Source organism: Podarcis pityusensis (genome assembly GCF_964106645.2).
Source record: "Podarcis pityusensis genome assembly, chromosome: 10".
Lineage (NCBI taxonomy): Eukaryota > Metazoa > Chordata > Lepidosauria > Squamata > Lacertidae > Podarcis > Podarcis pityusensis.
The window spans coordinates 14,057,545-14,074,718 of record NC_138035.1 but is presented as its reverse complement, the minus strand read 5'-3'; the positions used below and the strand labels follow the sequence as shown (position 1 = coordinate 14,074,718).

General features: G+C 45.0%; 1 protein-coding gene across 6 annotated transcripts in view; it reads left to right on the top strand.

Moving 5' to 3' along the window:
* Positions 1–17,174, top strand: part of SOX5 (SRY-box transcription factor 5) — a 764,489-nt gene that overhangs the window by 359,419 nt on the left and 387,896 nt on the right. For 2 of the 6 annotated variants that reach the window (XM_081022785.1, XM_081022781.1), the window contains exon 1: positions 14,854–15,180. The exons of 1 other annotated variant lie outside the window; for it this stretch is intronic. In XM_081022785.1, coding sequence (XP_080878911.1) covers positions 15,143–15,180 — 38 coding nt within the window. In that variant the 5' untranslated portion in view covers positions 14,854–15,142. Of the gene's footprint in view, positions 1–14,852; positions 15,181–17,174 lie in introns of those variants that run through there. 3 more of the 6 variants (XM_081022784.1, XM_081022782.1, XM_081022786.1) reach the window with 3 other exon arrangements.

Sequence of the window (17,174 nt, the reverse complement as noted above, 5' to 3'; positions counted from 1 at the left end):
ATTACTATTAGTATATATTATTCACCGTTAAGGCATGCTGGAATGCAAACATGAATGAGCTTATGGTGGTGTAAGGGACCCCTGACCATCAGGTCCAGTTGTGGCTGACTCTGGGGTTGCGATGCTCATCTCGCTTTATTGGCCGAGGGAGCCGGCATACAGCTTCCTGTTCATGTGGCCAGCATGACTAAGCCGCTTCTGGCGAACCAGAGCAGCGCACGGAAATGCCATTTACCTTCCCGCCACAGCGGTACCTATTTATCTACTTGCACTTTGACTTGCTTTCGAACTGCTAGGTGGGCAGGAGCAGGGACCGAGCAATGGGAGCTCACCCCATCACAGGGATTCGAACCGCCGACCTTCTGATCGGCAAGTTCCAGGCTCTGTGGTTTAACCCACAACGCCACCCGCGTCCCTCTAATGGTGGTGTACATGGGGTCAATCTGTAAAATCATAGAATTTTATTGATTAATTTCTTAAGTTTGTATACAACCCTTCATCCAGAGATCTGAGGGTGGTTCAACCCCTGTCTCATGCTGACAGCTTCTAGGAGCCACAGGTGAGAACTGAGTGCAGGGTGGGGAATAAAGGTGTGATCACACTACCCTTGAAGGAGTGTGACTTGTCCCTCACCAGAGGTACCACCCCACCCCTGATACCCCACAGAACCAGTAGCACTCTGGATATTGTTTGACTCCAGCTCCCATCAGCTGCAAACAGCATGGCCAATGGTCAGGGATGATGGGAACTGTACTTCAGCAACACCTGGAGGATAACAGCTTCCTCAACCCTAAGTTAGATGCTAATTCAGTGCAGGAATCTCAGCAAAAGCATCCATGACAGATGGCCACGCAACCTCTTCTTACAAACCTCCAAGAAAGGAGAGTCCCAACACATTTGGAAGGAGTCCCTTCCACTGTCAACCAGCTCTTTCCATCAGAAAGCTCTTCCTGATGTTTTGTTGGAATCTCCTTTCTTGTCACTTGAATCCATACTATCCTCACCATACCCTTCTGAGCTAGGTAAGGCAGAGATAGTGACTGGTGGAAGTTTGCTTTGTGGCTGAGCTGGGATTTCAACCCAAGTTAACTTAGGTCCAATTTCCATACTCTGGATAGCCAATTTGGTGCCTTACAGGTGTTGTCCAACTCCCATATAGCTAACATCATCATAATAATAATAATAATAATAATAATAATAATAATAATATCTTTATTGTCATTGCCCCCTTCGGGGACAACGAAATTACTTGACTGCTCCATAAAAACACTAATTAATCAATACAGTATAACACAGCAAGGGAGATTAGATGACTTTCAAAGTCCGGGCTTCCCATTCAGGGCCGAGATCGCTCTGGAGAAGAAGCTGTTCTTAAGACGGCTCGTTCTTGTCTTCATCATCCTGTATCTCCGTCCCGACGGCAAGAGCTTGAAGAGACAGTGACCAGGGTGCGATGGATCTTTTACTATGTCCAGTGCCTTCCTATGGCACCTTGTGGCATAAATCTGCTCTAAGGTGGAGAGTGGGCAGCCAACAATGCTCTCTGCTGCCTTAACAACCCTGCACAACCCCATCCTGTCCTGGGCAGTACAGCTTCCGTACCACACACATAAGCCATAAGTGAGCATGCTCTCAATGGCACAGTGATAGAAGGCAAGCAGCAGTTTCTGCGGAAGATGGTTTTTCCTTAGTATTCTCAAAAAGTACAGTCTCTGCTGCGCCTTCTTCACAAGCCCCCTTGTGTTGACACTCCAGGACAGATCCTCTTGTAATTCAATGCCCAAAAATCTGAACGTTGTTACCCTCATCCCTAACGATCAGGGATGAAGGGAATTCTACTCCAGCAATATCCAGGGGACATCCTATTGGCTACGATTGTTCCATTGACTCTCTTTAGAAGTAGGGCCAGTCACATTTAATCCATCCTTACCTGCCTCTCTCCCCCCTTGCTCAGGAAAAAGAAAAGTCTCTGGCAGTGACACCAGTACAGTGGTACCTCGGCTTACAGATGCCTCAGGTTACAGCCTCGGCTAACCCAGAAATAGTACCTCGGGTTAAGAACTTTGCTTCAGGATGAGAACAGAAATCGCGCAGCAGCAGCGCGGTGGCGGCAGCAGGAGGCCCCATTAGCTAAATTGGTGCTTCAGGTTAAGAACAGTTTCAAGCTAAGAATGGACCTCCAGAACGAATTAAGTTCTTAACCCAAGGTACTACTGTATAGCCTCCCTGGGTTCTATTTTCACCATTGTGTGATTATTCTAACTGCTGGTGAAAAGTCTTGGTATTTTCACCTTCTTCTTTCTTCCTGCAGTAAGATCCCATTCCCTCCTGGTTTACCATCAGTCTCCATGGAGAACAATTGGTTTCTCTCTTCCTCTTAACAGAATTTTATGAATGTAGGTGCCATGAATCAAATCTTTCCAGAGCAGGCATTCTCTTTCTGCCACACAATGCACAATTATGTGCTCGCTCTGTGTACACTGGCTCCCATTTATCAAAGGATCAGCATTTTGCTGCCATTTTAGATTTCATGGAGAGTGAGCAAAAAATGCCGGTTAAACAATGATTCTAATTTCGAGGGAGCAGTTGTTCCCCATCAATACCTAAACAAGCCATATGAGCACGGTGTTACTGCTACTACTCAGGATCAAGTTGCTAAACGTGGGATCCAGCCAAAGTTTAGCAGATTTAAATCCACTGTTCATTTCAGTGGAAAATTTAAGCACCATCTGCCATGCTCTCCAACTGAAATGGATGGAATTTACTGAAAGTGCTAAGCTTGGCTGGATCGTACAACTCTTGGACTTTCAGAGAAGCTCATAATCTGCAAAATATCATCTCCTGTTGCACTGAATAGACTTGTTTCAGCTTTCAGGCCAAAAACAGCGGTTTCAAAGTAGGTGGAAATTTTTCCTGAAGAACACTTTGATTGTGGGAGCATTCACCTTTCCCCCCCTATTCTGTGCTGTTTCTCCTCCACCTGATGGTGCTTTGGTGCCATTTTTCTTCTGCAATGTACGGTTTCTTCCTGTTGAATTGGTCACATGAATCATCTCAACTAATCTGTAAGCATAGGTGAACTCGATGATGTCACAACGTTGGCAATCCGATTGGGCAGTGTGATGGTATCACTGAGGACAGTCAGTTGAGTGAGCATGAGCAAGCAATGCTTCCTAAATTAGACATTTGCATAATTCCTCCCAGCCCTCACTCAGTGAACTGGATGATATCACTACAGCAAGGGGTATCTAGCGTGGTGCGCTCCTGATGTTGTTGGACTACAACTCCCATCATCCATGACTGCTGATCACTCTGGCTGGGGCTGATGAGAATTGTAGTCCAACACCATCTGGTGGGCACCTCATTGGCTAGCCCTGTGCTACCCTGTGCACACAATCAGAATTGATTTCAGGGTGGGATCATGGATGGCAAATGAAGCAGGAAAAGACAATATGATTGAATGAAATATTTTTGCTGGGGGTTGTGTGTGTGTGTGTGTGTGTGTGTGTGTGTTTAGCAGTGCTGAAAACATTCCCGGAGAACAGTGTGCAATTTCTGCTTAGCCCTAATTAGTATACATATATATGCTGGCATTGTTTAAGTTACCAATTACAGTGAAGACTGGGATTTAAAAATGATTGAGTCTATTTTTTTTTTTAAGAGTCAACACATTGCATAATGCTTTTCTTTACCACTTCTGGGTTTTGGGGTTTGTTTTTTTGTTTTGTTTTGTTTCTTTGCAATTCAGCTTCTTCACCACCGCATAAACACCTCGCATTTATATATTTCAAAGTATAAATCAGTTGTATTACTTTTTTAAAAAATAAATCTCAACTTGACACACGCACTAAATTCCCATTAATGAAAATGACAGCTCAGCATGCCACTTCCTGGAACAAAAAATAGGTTCCTAAATATACCATCTAAACTGTATTGTAGCCAACTGTATCAAGGCTTCCAAAGTGAGCCCTTGCTACTCACAACATATCCCCATGAGAAAAAATATCAGATGTATCCCATTCTCACTTTTCCTACTTCTAGTCCTGTAAAGGATACAAACTTGGCATGATGGTGGGGGTTGCATATCTGTAGCTGAGTTTAAAAGACGTAAATGAAACCTGTGTAAAATGTTAACTGGGCTCATAAAGAGGTAAAGGTACCCCTGACCATTAGATCTAGTTGCGGATGACTCTGGGGTTGCGGCACTCATCTTGCTCTATAGGCCGAGGGAGCCGGTGTTTGTCCGCAGACAGTTTTTCTGGGTCATGTGGCCAGCATGACTAAGCTGCTTCTGGCAAAACCAGAACAGCACACAGAAACACCGTTTACCTTCCCACTGGAGCGGTACCTACTTATCACTATTTATCTACTGAGCCAGTGTGGTGTAGTGGTTAAGAGCGGTAGACTCATAATCTGGTGAACCGGGTTCGCATCTCCACTCCTCCACATGCAGCTGCTGAGTGACCTTGGGCTAGTCCCACTTCTCTGAAGTCTCTCAGCCTCACTCACCTCTCAGAGTGTTTGTTGTGGGGGAGGAAGGGAAAGGAGAATGTTAGCCGCTTTGAGACTCCTGAGGGTAGTGATAAACCAGGATATCAAATCCAAACTCTTCTTCTTCTTCTTCTTGATGTTGGACTGTAACTCTAACTGCTAGGTGGGCAAGAGCTGGGACCAAACAATGGGAACTCACCCCATTGCGGGGATTCAAACTGCCAACCTTCTGATCAGCAAGCCCTAGGCTCTGTGGTTTAGACCACACTGCCACCCGCGTCCCTAACTGGGCTCACATGTAGTCAAAACCTACCTCCTCTTTGTGTGTGGATGATGCCACGGTTGGACACCCCTCCCCTGCAATAACAGCACAGTGAGGACTGAGCATGCTTAGAGGGCACAGAATCCTGAGTATTTATTCTGGGGAAAAGGGGGGGAAGTGAGGGTGGGAAGGGGTAATGTCATAGAGTGTTCTGGAATTGGGCAGGCTGGCATAAGCTCCAGAAACACTCTGCACCACAGCCTTATGTTACAGGTCCCACTTGCAGAACTCTTGTTTCCCAACAGAGTGTTTCATGGGACCTTCATAGCAATACTATTGATCATCATCAGTTAGGAATGCTGTTCTTTCTAGTGCTGTAAATCTCTTCCCAAAAAAAAGGAAGGAGGGAAATCTCTGTTTGATCATTCCAAGACGATCTCCTCTGCTGGTCCCATCACCTGAGAGGGTCTCTAGGGAAGAAGGCAGTCTTTCAGATTTTTGAGACCCAAGTCAATTAGAGCTTTGTGAGTACTTTGAATTGGTCCTGGAAATGAACCAAGCTAGACAGGCCAGTGGGCAGCTTCCTGAGTTCCTATTTGCTATCTTATTTTCCCCCCCTTTTACTCTTTTAATTGCACATCACTCTGCTCTCTTTAGGTTTGACAAGCAGATCATAACTGATTATAAATTGAAATAAATATATTGAGGACATTCATATAATTTTTATTAAAATGTTTGCAAGCTACGTATTTATTTTGGGTGACTGTTGCCAGAATTCCTGACCACTGGCCATGCTGGCTGGGACTGATGGGAGTTGGAGTTCAGCAACATCTGGGGAGCATAGGTGGGCCACTCCTGATGGGGGGGGGGTGCCTCACTGCTGCCTCTCTGCATAAGATACCAATATTGCCATTCAGAAAATAGATAAACCAACAGAAATAGACTCTTTAACCCCTGTGTTCCCACCATGAACAGCGGCTGGAGCTGTAAGCACATAGCCTGACTGAAGAACCAGCTGTTTCAGAAGTTAGTTGTTTTGATGGGGAATTTGGGGGAACCCAGACCCACGCTACCCAGTCTCTAGGACAGATGCACGGTGCTATCACAGGCTTCTCTTAAGAGAGCTGTGTGGATGCGGCCGTACTTAGCTGGATTAGGCAAGCACCCTCCCCATGTATAGCACCCATTTTCACACACGATTCCTCTTTCGGCTGGGCTAGGGAATCGCCTGCGGAAATATGCCCCCCTGCTGGATTAGAGTGTTTATATTTAGCATTCCAAAAGAATACAAATAAGGGCCACTGATTACCAAAGTTACTGCACCCTCACTTCTCTTAAAATAACATCGTAAGTCACTGCCAGTGTGTTTGCCTTGATCTGGGGAGAAACAGATGCAAGCAGAAGCAACAGGGTTTTGCTGCAGGGTGCAGCTACAGGAGTGGGTGAGTAAGTGGGAGGGGAGAGTCCAGGAGGCTGAGGCAGATCACCACACAGTGTTGCTGCTGCTGAATAAAACAGGGGACTGCATGCAGTATGGTTCACCTGTGGCCTAGGACCCACGTATCTACAGGACCTCCTCTCCTGGTATGCCCCGCAGAAGACCTTAAGGTCCACAAATAACAACACTTTGGTGGCCCCAAGCCTCAAGGAGGTTAGATTGGTTTCAACTAGGGCCAGGACCTTTTCAGCACTGGCCCCGATGTGGTGGAACACTCTGTCATAAGAGATTAGGGCCCTGTGGGACTTGACATCTTTCCGCAGGGCCTGCAAGACAGAGCTGTTCCGCCTGAGTTCACCAGAGTTGTCAACATAGACTTCCTCTCTGGTGGGGTGAGGGAGCCAAGGGCAGCGACGGTGAAGGGCTGTGTCTCAAAGGTAGGCTACATGCTTTGCATGTGGAGGGCTCCAGGTTCCATTCTCATCATCTATAGAATCACAGAAATGTAGAGTCGGAAGGGGGTCCGAGAGTCATTTAGTCCAACCCCTTGCAATGCAGGAATCTCAATGCAATGCAGGAATGTCAACTAAAGCATCCATGACAGATGGCCATCCAACCTCTGCTTCAAAACCTTCAAGGAAGGAGAGTCTGCTGGAGGTTTCTAAGCAGAGGTTGTATGGCCATCTGTCTTGGATGCTTTAGAAGGATCTCATCCTGGAAAGTCAAGAGTAGACCAGGGTGGAGAATTAGATTGGAAGGTGGTGGACTCTCCTTCACTGGGAGATTTTAAACAGTGTTTGGACAGCTATCCGTCAAGGATTCTTTAGTTGTGGTTCCTGCTTTGCAGGGCTTGGGTATCTCTTCTAGCTTTACAGTTCTATGACTCTTAAGTGAGGGAGCTAGGGCCAAATGCACACCTCGACCTCTCTGTCTGGTTCTCTAGACTCCCCCCAGCTACACATCATGCTCTCCATTCACACCCTCTATCCCCAGGCAAACACTCTATACTTTGTGTGTTCTTGCCTTGCTGGTAGGTGTCCTTGAACTGTGGTAAAGCTCCTTGTTTGCCTGGGTGTACAGGTTTGTGTTTATGGGTGCATGGTGGAAACCTCTGACTGGCATTTAGCCTAGCGTACTAGGTAAGAGTCATGACCATTGCTCAGTCCTGTGCACCACCAGCGTGTGGCTTCTTAGAAGGTAGATCATGAAGGCATTCAGCTCCACACCCAAAATACTGAGCTGGATGGGCCAATGATCTGACGGCATAAGGCAACTTCATATACCGTATTTTTCGCTCTATAACACGCACCCAACCATAACACGCACGTAGTTTTTAGAGGAGGAAAATCTGTAGGCATGCCACCCGTAGGCATTTCCTCCATAACACGCACAGACATTTCCCCTTACTTTCTAGGAGGAAAAAAGTGAGTGTTATGGTGCAAAAAATACGGTACTTTCTGTGTAAGTATCTGAATCAAGGATACATCAGTTCTCGCCCATAATTGATTCAGTAGCTCATTCCTTCTTGGTGCGTTGCTATTCTCTCTTGCCGCTGCCCCCACAGCTATTTGAAATGAAAACTTTTGCTAATACTAACATTACGTTTATCTCTTTATGTTTGCAGACAGATCTTCATGCATAGTAATATTGAGTTTTGTAGTCTTTAATCCCAAGTAAATGTTCATAGAATTGCACCCTCCGCTATAGTATAAAAATACTACACAAGCTTCTCCTTCTCCACCCTGGGAATTTTAGGCTGTGATCCTATGCACTTTTACCTAGGAGTAAATGTCAGTGAAGAGGGTGATACTACATTCTCTTTAACAATACAAAGGATTACACAGTTAAATGCTCACTGGAATTATTTTTCTTTGGCTCTTATATGTTGTTTCTTGTCTGCTTTGTCTGGTTGGCTGAACATTGGAAGATTCAGGACAGATTTTTTTTAAAAAACAACAACACAACTTCATGCGGTGCATAGAGAAACTATGGAACTCATGCCCACTGGATAAAGTGGTGGCCACCAAGTTCAAAAGAGGATTTGGTACAAGCTATGATGGCTATGCTCTGCCTTCCCCCACTATCTCTCACCATTAAACTTCACGACCCCAGAGGCTTTTCCCTATTTACTTTTACCCCAGAATGCAAAATTTGATACACCTCTATCATGTCTCTCCTTTCTCACTTTCCCCCCTAAACTAAGAGTCTTCAAAGGGAGTAATGTGGTTGGGGGAGCATATTGATTGATTGATTGATTGATTGATTGATTTATACATACCCTGCCCATCTAGCTGGGTTTCCCCAGCCACTCTGGGCAGCTTCCAACAAAGTATTAAAATACAGTGGTCTGTTAAACATTAAAAAGCTTCCCTAAACAGGGCTGCCTTCAGATGTCTTCTAAAAGTCTGGTAGTTGTTTTTCTCTTTGACATCTGGTGGGAGGGCGTTCCACAGGGCGGGTGCCACTACCAAGAAGGCCCTCTGCCTTGTTCCCTGTAACTTGGCTTCTCGCAGTGAGGGAACCGCCAGAAGGCCCTCGGCGCTGGACCTCATTGTCTGGGCAGAACGATGGGCAGAAGGCAAGGAAAGCTTTAAGCAATTATTGTCTCCTTCCCCCACCCAGTCCACCACTCTTCCACTCAATCAGAAGCAATCCGCATCTGCTTTACTCAATAAAACAAGAATCCTGGAGCAGAGACTGCTGGATGTTTCTTTTCACTTTTGTGGACCTCTTGAAAATTGGTGGGGGTCTAGGCAGACCACTTAATGATTTATTTTGTTCTGCAAATCAAAGCGCATGGACACACCATATTTTAATAACTGTGGTTTCGTTCTTTTGATGCAATGGACATGCCTCTTTTTATGAGCAAAGTTGTTTGAAGATGTATCTCAGTCTGCACCAAAAATAAGTCCAAATATTCCAGTCCAGCCTTTCCCAGAGTAATGCCTTCCAGGAGTCCCAGCTCCCATCAGACCCACAAACCCAACAAAGAACTAATAAGGATTGGGGGAAGCTACGTACGCCACCTTGAGCTCCTTGGAGGAAAAGGTGGGGTATATGAGCAATAAATAAATATTTGGAAACCATGGATATCTTAAATGTGGAGGGCAATCATACCTGTCCTTTCTTCACCTGAAGTTCATGTGATGTTCTGAAGGTCCGAACAGAACCTGTATATGCATGGATTCATGCTCTTTGATTACATGTGCAAGTCATATGCACATAGACTCTATTCAGACATTTAGATCAATGTATAAAGAAGGTTGGGATGCGGGTGGCACTGTGGTCTAAACCACAGAGCCTAGGACTTGCTGATCGGAAGGTCGGCAGTTCGAATCCCCGTGACAGGGTGAGCTCCTGTTGCTCGGTCCCTGCTCCTGCCCACCTAGCAGTTCGAAAGCACGTCAAAGTGCAAGTAGATAAATAGGTACCGTTCCGGCGGGAAGGTAAAGGGCGTTTCTGTGCGCTGCTCTGGTTTCACCAGAAGCGGCTTAGTCATGCTGACCACATGACCCAGAAGCTATCTGTGGACAAACACAGGCTCCCTTGGCCTATAGAGCGAGATGAGCGCCGCAACCCCAGAGTCGTTCGCAACTGGACCTAACGGTCAGAGGTACCTTTACCTTTACCTTTATAGAGAAGGTTAGGACTATGGGTATGGACATGATTATCTGCTTTTCTCCATGCCCCTGATACTTGAACAGGGCTCTGATTAATTGTGCAGGTCTCCACACCCATCTCTGATCATTGCAGGTTTTTCCTGCTATGTTTGAGTGGGTGTTTGCATCCTTGCATTACATTTCCCTCCACATATATTCTCATATTTATTTTAAAACACATTTTGTGATTTGATGCTAAACACACCCTGATATTTTATGATAGGGCAATATAGAAAAATCACTAAAATAAAATAAAATAAATAGAAATTGGGATTGGACTTTTGGAATTGCCTATATTTACAATAATCAACTCTGAAAGCATGAAATAATACCAAATAGTCTTTTTGTTGTTGTTGTTGCTGTTTGCTGGTTACATTTATAATCCATCTCTCCACTGCATGGTGTTCAAGGCATCTAAGAACAGTGATGTTCAAAATAACCATTAGCCCAAGTTGTTGTTGTTGTTTTTTAAAAAATCTGCTTAAATTCAATAAGCATAAAAATGTTGACAAGGGAATGCTTTTCCAACGAAGAATGGTACAGAACTTCATTAAACTTGCATATTTTAATTTATAGGCCTAGATGAAAATTTATAAATATCTCCTATGTGTTAAGTTCACCTTCGCCCAGTAAGGAAAGGCTGCCACCAGGTGAGCTTGTTCCCTGTTGATGGGCGTTTCCAAGTTCCCTGCTGCTTTCCCCTTCTTAGGGTCCTTTATCTTGACTTCACAGCCCTTCAAACAGCAATAACCACAGGTCGCGATGACAGTGTTCTATCTGTACTGTTGGAAGCAATGTGCTTCCGGATACCAGTCCTTGGGAATCACAAGTGGGGGAGAACACTGTTGTAGTCAGGTCTCGCTTGCAGTCTTCCCAGAGGCATCTAGTTGGCCACTTTGAGAACCAATTGCTGGACTGGATGGGCCCATTGGCCTGATCCTTCAGGGCCTTCTTATGTTCCTAGAGAGTGCCTTCAAGCAGAGGACTGTTCTCTGTAAAGTAGGGTGCATATCCACCCTACAAACGCCTGTGGATTTTAACATGTATATGTAATGTAAGCATACTGCCTGCCTGTGAGTGTCAGAGAGAGGGTGTGTGTACAGGAACGGACATGATTAAGTGGTGATAGGGTCAAGAGACTGAGATCCTATTATGTCTAGGGCCCAACTGCAGGAAACTGGGGGAAAGGAGGAGGAAGGAAGTGAGTTATTGTGGAAAAGAAATAGAGGATAGTGATATAAAGAATCCAGAACCGTTTTCCCTTTTTTTTAAGGCAAAGGATAGCCTTAAATGATAGTCCGGATAGCTTGGTAGGTTAGAGCATGGTGCTGATAACGCCAAGGTTGCAGGTTCGATTTCCATACGGGATAGCTGCATATTCCTCCATTGGACTAGGAACTGACCCTCAATTCTACAGTTCTATGATTCTAAGTGTTTTTCTTGCTATGGTACATATCTGTTGTCTGTGCAATTTGCAGAATAGTCTCCATACTAATCAGGGATTTCCTAATGGAAGCCTCCCCAGAAAATCTAACCAAGCACATCTGCTTGGCTGGCAGTTGAAGGCTTCCCTGCACACACTTCACTCCTCTCTTCCTCTTGCTGCTGAGGGTGAGCAATGCAACTGAGTTTCTTGTGCTGGACCATCCCAGTAGCTGCAGGCATCTTCATTCTCTCCCTGTGTCTCACCTGGTTGTGGTTGTTTGTCGCTGATGTGCTAAAACTCACTGTGGCATGGACTGGTGTGTGTGTGTGTATCTGAAAGGTACACACAAACGTGTTGCATTTGGGGGCAGCCCTATCTTTAGACAAAGTGAAGCAACTCCCTCAGGTGGCCAACGCTGGCGTGCAGGTGGTGAAGTGGTGGAGGACAGAGCTTTGTGTACCACCCAGCTCTGGAGGGAGCCAGCTGAATCATGAGAGAGAATGGCAGCACTGAAAGCATCAGTGCCTGCTCATCCCTGGACATTCTGGGATCAAATCAGAAGCCGGGGTGGTTTCTGCAATTCCAAGAATCCCCCAGGCAAATAGGGATATTTGGCGGGTATGGGATAGAAAGAGAACTGTGAGTAAATTAATGTGTTGTAGGCTGAAAAAGTTTCACCACCTCTTCCTAGTCTGCCTGATTGTTATGAAATAATTGAAAGTACCTGCAGAGGCCAGAAGGTGCTAAGTAGTACCATTGCAACTACTATGTTACAGACCCTCCAAGCATCCCTATTTTCCAGGAACAGTCCTGGATTTACAGAAGCTATCCCGGTTTCTGATTTAATCCTGGACTGCCCTGCTTTTCCTTAGGGCATCCTATTTTCATCAGAGAAATGTTGGAGGATGTAGTGTTATTTTAACCCAGCATTCCTCAGCCTGCTAGCCTGCCAAACTTTTCTGCCTTGGTTGCACAAACTCATCCCTAGTGCCCCCTACCTAAAGGAGCATTTCCACCCCCCCCCCATCGATCAGCCCTGATATTGAGATCCAGCTCCGAGGGTCTTCTGGCGGTTCCCCCACTGTGGGAAGTTAAGTTACAGGGAACCAGGCAGAGGGTCTTCTCGGTAGTGGCACCTGCATTGTGGAACACCCTCCCGTCAGATGTCAAGGAGAAAACCAATTATACAACCTTTCGTAGACATTTGAAGGCAGCCCCATTTCGGGAAGCTTTTAATGTATGATGCTTCTTTGTTTTGCTTGTATTTTTGTTGGAAGCCACCCAGAGTGGTTGGGACAACCCAGACAGATGGGTGGGCTACAAGTAATACATTATTATTATTATTATTATTATTATTATTACCCTATGAAAAGCATTGCTCAGAATAGTGGTTTGCATGACCCACTAAGGAAGAAAGTAACGCAATAAAATTTAGAACAGTAACAGCTGATTTCACATTTATTCAAAATCCAGTTTTAAAACTATTTAGTTTAACTAATTAAACAAAATTGGTGAACTTGAGCCAATGATACCAGCTTTTCAAAGCCTGGTAGCTCTTTAAACTTCCAGTACCCCCTCTTCTCACCCTGCCCCAGGTAATCCCACTGTTCTCCAGGGTGCGGTATCACTCATTTTGGGAACCACTTCTTTAGTTGGGGTGGGGTGGGGCTGGACTACAACTCCCATCAGCCCCAGCCAGCATGATAGGAGTTGTTGCTCAGGTTGTGCCAAGGCTGCCTTAGCCAAGGTTGGAAGCAGAATGAAATGCGTGGGAAAGATCCACAGTCAAAAGAGAGGGCAAGCCAGGAAAACTGGGTAGACCTGGAAAATGGTGGTTGCGTGTGTTTGTGGTTGTGTGGCTGGCTCGATCAGGTTTTACACACACAAACATTGCACCATATGTGGCTTTCTGTCCCTTGTGGCGCAGTCTCTCCTCCTATTCCATAAAGCCAAAGGCTTTTTTGTGTGTGTTTTTGAACTGAGTTAAACCTTCTTTTTTTAAAAAAAAGTGATCTGGGGAGGGGGGGGCACTATGGATTATCCTCTCACCCCCACCCCCCAACCCCATAGTTTGTGGTGATGGCGGTGGTGTTGCCAGGCTGCTTCCTCGCACTTTGTGGGCAAGGCAGTGAAACCGACAGAGTGAATGACAAGTTGTTTACAGGTTTCCTTGAAGGGGCCTCTGGTATATTTCAATCTGTCAAAGTTGCTTTTCTTTCTCCAGAACAATGCTTGATTGTTGTATAGGGTGTTTTTTTTTTCTTTCTTCCCCTTCCCCTTCCCCTTGCACAGAGACTTTTTATTTAAAAAAAAAAAATTGAAGAAGAGGTGAGAAAATTATATATATAGGATATCACACACACACACACACACACACACACACACACACACACACCATGTACACAAACCCTTTGGAAATATTGAAGATTGTCCTTAGGTGTTCAGAGGTTTTTTTTCTTCCCCTTTCTCCCTCTCTTTCTCCTTTCCTCCCTCCCTTTCTTCTAACTCCTCTCAATGAGTTGCTAAGTGCTTTTCTGTATTAAGCCAGCAGCCCTTGTTTAAGTTTCTTTTTGGCCACTGATCTCCCCCCTAGCTTGCCTCCCTCCCCTTGGCAGATCTTTCTCTCTACAAAGGGCAGAGTGATGGGTGTCAGGCTTGCCTATTAGATAATTCTGGTCAACAGAATCTGGCAGAGATTAATAATAATAATAATAATAATAATAATAATAATAATGCAAACGCACACTCACATGTTCACTGCCTGCCTGTGCTAACAGCTACGTAGACCTATAAATTAAGACACATATTGAATATAAAAAATTTCTACATGCTATTCAGGTACTGATCCTCTCCCTCCGACTAGCAGAAATTTGCTAAGGACTCATTCAGTATGTGGTTGTGTTGTGCGTGCGTTGTTGTGCAACAGAGATGCTCACAGGGAAAGAGAAACAGCGAGAGGGACTTTTGCAACTGATTTCTCCCCTCTTAAAAGATTAAGCGAATGGGGAGGGGGAAATGATCTTTAGTGACGGAATTAGATGTTGGGATATCAAAAGTGTGTGTCCGTCCATATCAAGATAGGGAAAACATAATTTGGCCACACTAGGGGAAGATCCTAGACGGGGAAATTGCTTAGGATGTGTGTTTGTGTGTGTGTGTGACACGTGCGTTTCTATTTATAACTGCATTTCTGCTAGAATAAGTGTTGCAAATGTGCATATTCCACACCTCCCTATTCCCAGTATCACCGCCCCCCCTCCCCGTCCTGAGCACATTGGGGAAATCGAGACTGGAGGTGGCGATTGCTATTTTATTTTGCGAGCACAAATTTTTGGTTTTGAAATTGGCACGATCCTGAATGAAGCTTTCAGATGTGCGTGCGTGTGTGTGTGTGTGTCACAAACAAGTAGTGGTTGCGTGTGTGTGTGTGTGTGTGTGTGTGGCTATTGGAGAAGAGGAGAGGATGAAAGGAGCTGACTTTGCAAGGGGTGGGGGGCGGGGGGCTGTGACAAGGAGAGGGGCAATAAAGGCAAAAGCGGACAGGCACCCCTGAGGTTGGCGGAGGCTGCTGCCTGCTTGTCAGACCCCAGCCATGTGGCGCGGCGGTGGGGGGAGCTTGCTCGACGCTGTCTCCTTCAGCTAAAGTGCGCTACCCCTTTAAGAGACTGGTCAAGGAGTCCCTAGCTCACAGAGGGAGAGCGAGAGAGAGAGAGCGAGAGAGAGGGGAGAGAGAGAGAGAGCGAGAGAGAAAAATCAATCGGTTTAGGAGGTTTGGATTCACTTGACAGGTTCAGTTGGAGGCGATCATAGCTGGCTACTGTGACAAAGGAGAAAAAAAATTGTGCTTTTTTATTTCCCCCTTCAGCATGCTCACTGACCCCGATTTACCCCAGGAGTTTGAAAGGTGAGTCCAGGAGATCAGTGTGTGTGTCTGTATATATTTATAATATATCTGCTTTGCATGCATTCGCTGCTGGGGTGTGTGTGCGTGCGCGCGTTTAAATATTATGAGGATGATTTGAGATCTTTCCAATGTTGTTAAAGTGCAACTTTCCCTGTATGCGCGTCAATAATATATATGTATATATATATATTTAAAAAGAAAAATCCGGAGTAGTAAAACAAACAAACAACCATGCACTTTATCTCCCTCTCAGCATGCAGTAATGTCAGATTACTCCTGATCTATGTTTGCTGTTTGCTATTTTTTTCCTCTCTCTCTCTCTCTTCTCCAACCGCGCACCATTTCCATCTCCTGAACTAGATTGAAAGGGATCACCCAAAGTCCTGTAACCTACTTCGACAGCGATGCCTTTCGGATTTTGTTTAACTCCCTGCTAGAGATTTGAATGAACATCATCATGACTGTATATCTCTGTCTTTTGCTCCGCCGCCGCCCCTCTTTCTGTTCTCCCCCCGCCAACCCAGCCGCTCCCGGCTCCCTCTTCTGAATTAATCTGCTAGATAATGAGAAGCAACAATGTCTTAGAAGACATTTTTTTGGTCTTTATTTAAAAGGGAAGGGAGGGAAATTAAATCTTCCTTGCCTTTTTGGAGAGAGCGCTTCCTGGAATGAATGGAAGAACTGGCGAGGCTTTAAACTTTCAATTTGATCCTTCCATAAAAAAAAAAAAAGTTTCTAGGAAGCACATGACTCCCCTCCCCTCCCGTTGGTAGTGGTGGGTGATCTAACAGGAGTGACTATTTGGAGGCAAGTTAACATCATCCCAAGCTTGAGCAAGCAAAATAATAAACTAAAACTCAGAAAGTGGGTTTGGGCAGCCGAGAGAGTGGAGTGGAACAGTTCATTCTGAATTTATCAGTACCTCTTTTTGACTGCGTGTCAAAACCTGCTCTTTTGATTTATGACCTGTTTGCCTTGCCATCCTCTTCCCCTGTACTTCTACCACCCACTTGCCAAAGTTTAGAAGTCCTTCAGATCCTAGCTGTTCATGGGGTCTAGATCCCAAGTCTCCTTCTCCTCCCATAGATTGTTCAGTTCACATAAATCTTGACTTTGGCTGTGTTTGAAGATTACTCTCAACCACTTGTACACTGTACTTCGGGAAGAACAAAGATCCTCCCACTCTGACTGCATCCCCATCCCACTTTCCCCCCTGTATTTTAAGCTTGTAAATAGCCCATGTTTGGCTATGAGAAGGGACTCAAAGCCTTTGCATTTCTAAGTGGGTCTTTATAAAGAAAAATGAAAAGGCTTTAAATTGTCAGAGCGCACGTTTCCCAGCTTCCCCTCCCCACGGTTCATGAAAGCTACATTCTGCATAAACATTTGGTTGCATCTGACTATGTAATGCAAGCTAGGTGATAGACCAGCTGGTAAAAAAATATGGTAAGCCAAGCTGTTCAGCTTTCAGATTGCTGAATTTGATAGTAAAAGGCACAGGGAGGAAAATATCCGTCAAACATCTTAAGAGGGCAGAGAAGTTGCAAGTATAGAGTGCAAAGAATATTAGATTGCCAGAGAACAAACTAGCTAGGGGTGTATGTGTACAGATACACGTATGCATATCTGTGTGTACACCGATGTGTGTGCACCTATATAGCTTTATATACCAGTATAAAGCAACTGAAATCAGTAAGGGGGGTGGTGGTTGTTCTGAAAACTACTGTATTTCGTAACTCTAACCCTTGACAGAAAACACTTTGGGCTGGCACTTCTGAATGCCTTCCAAGGTTTTATTTGATCCAATTAATTTCTCTCCTTTGTTTAAAATCGCTGACATTTTCCCCCCTCCCCCATTTCATAATATTGTGATACGGACATACCTGCGAGAACTTAACTGTTTATCTTAGTAAAAATCCTAGGTTAACTTGGCAAAAACTGGTTTCTTTTTTTCCCCGGGGAGGGGAAGAACTCAAGAGGTTTGAAGCTATTCT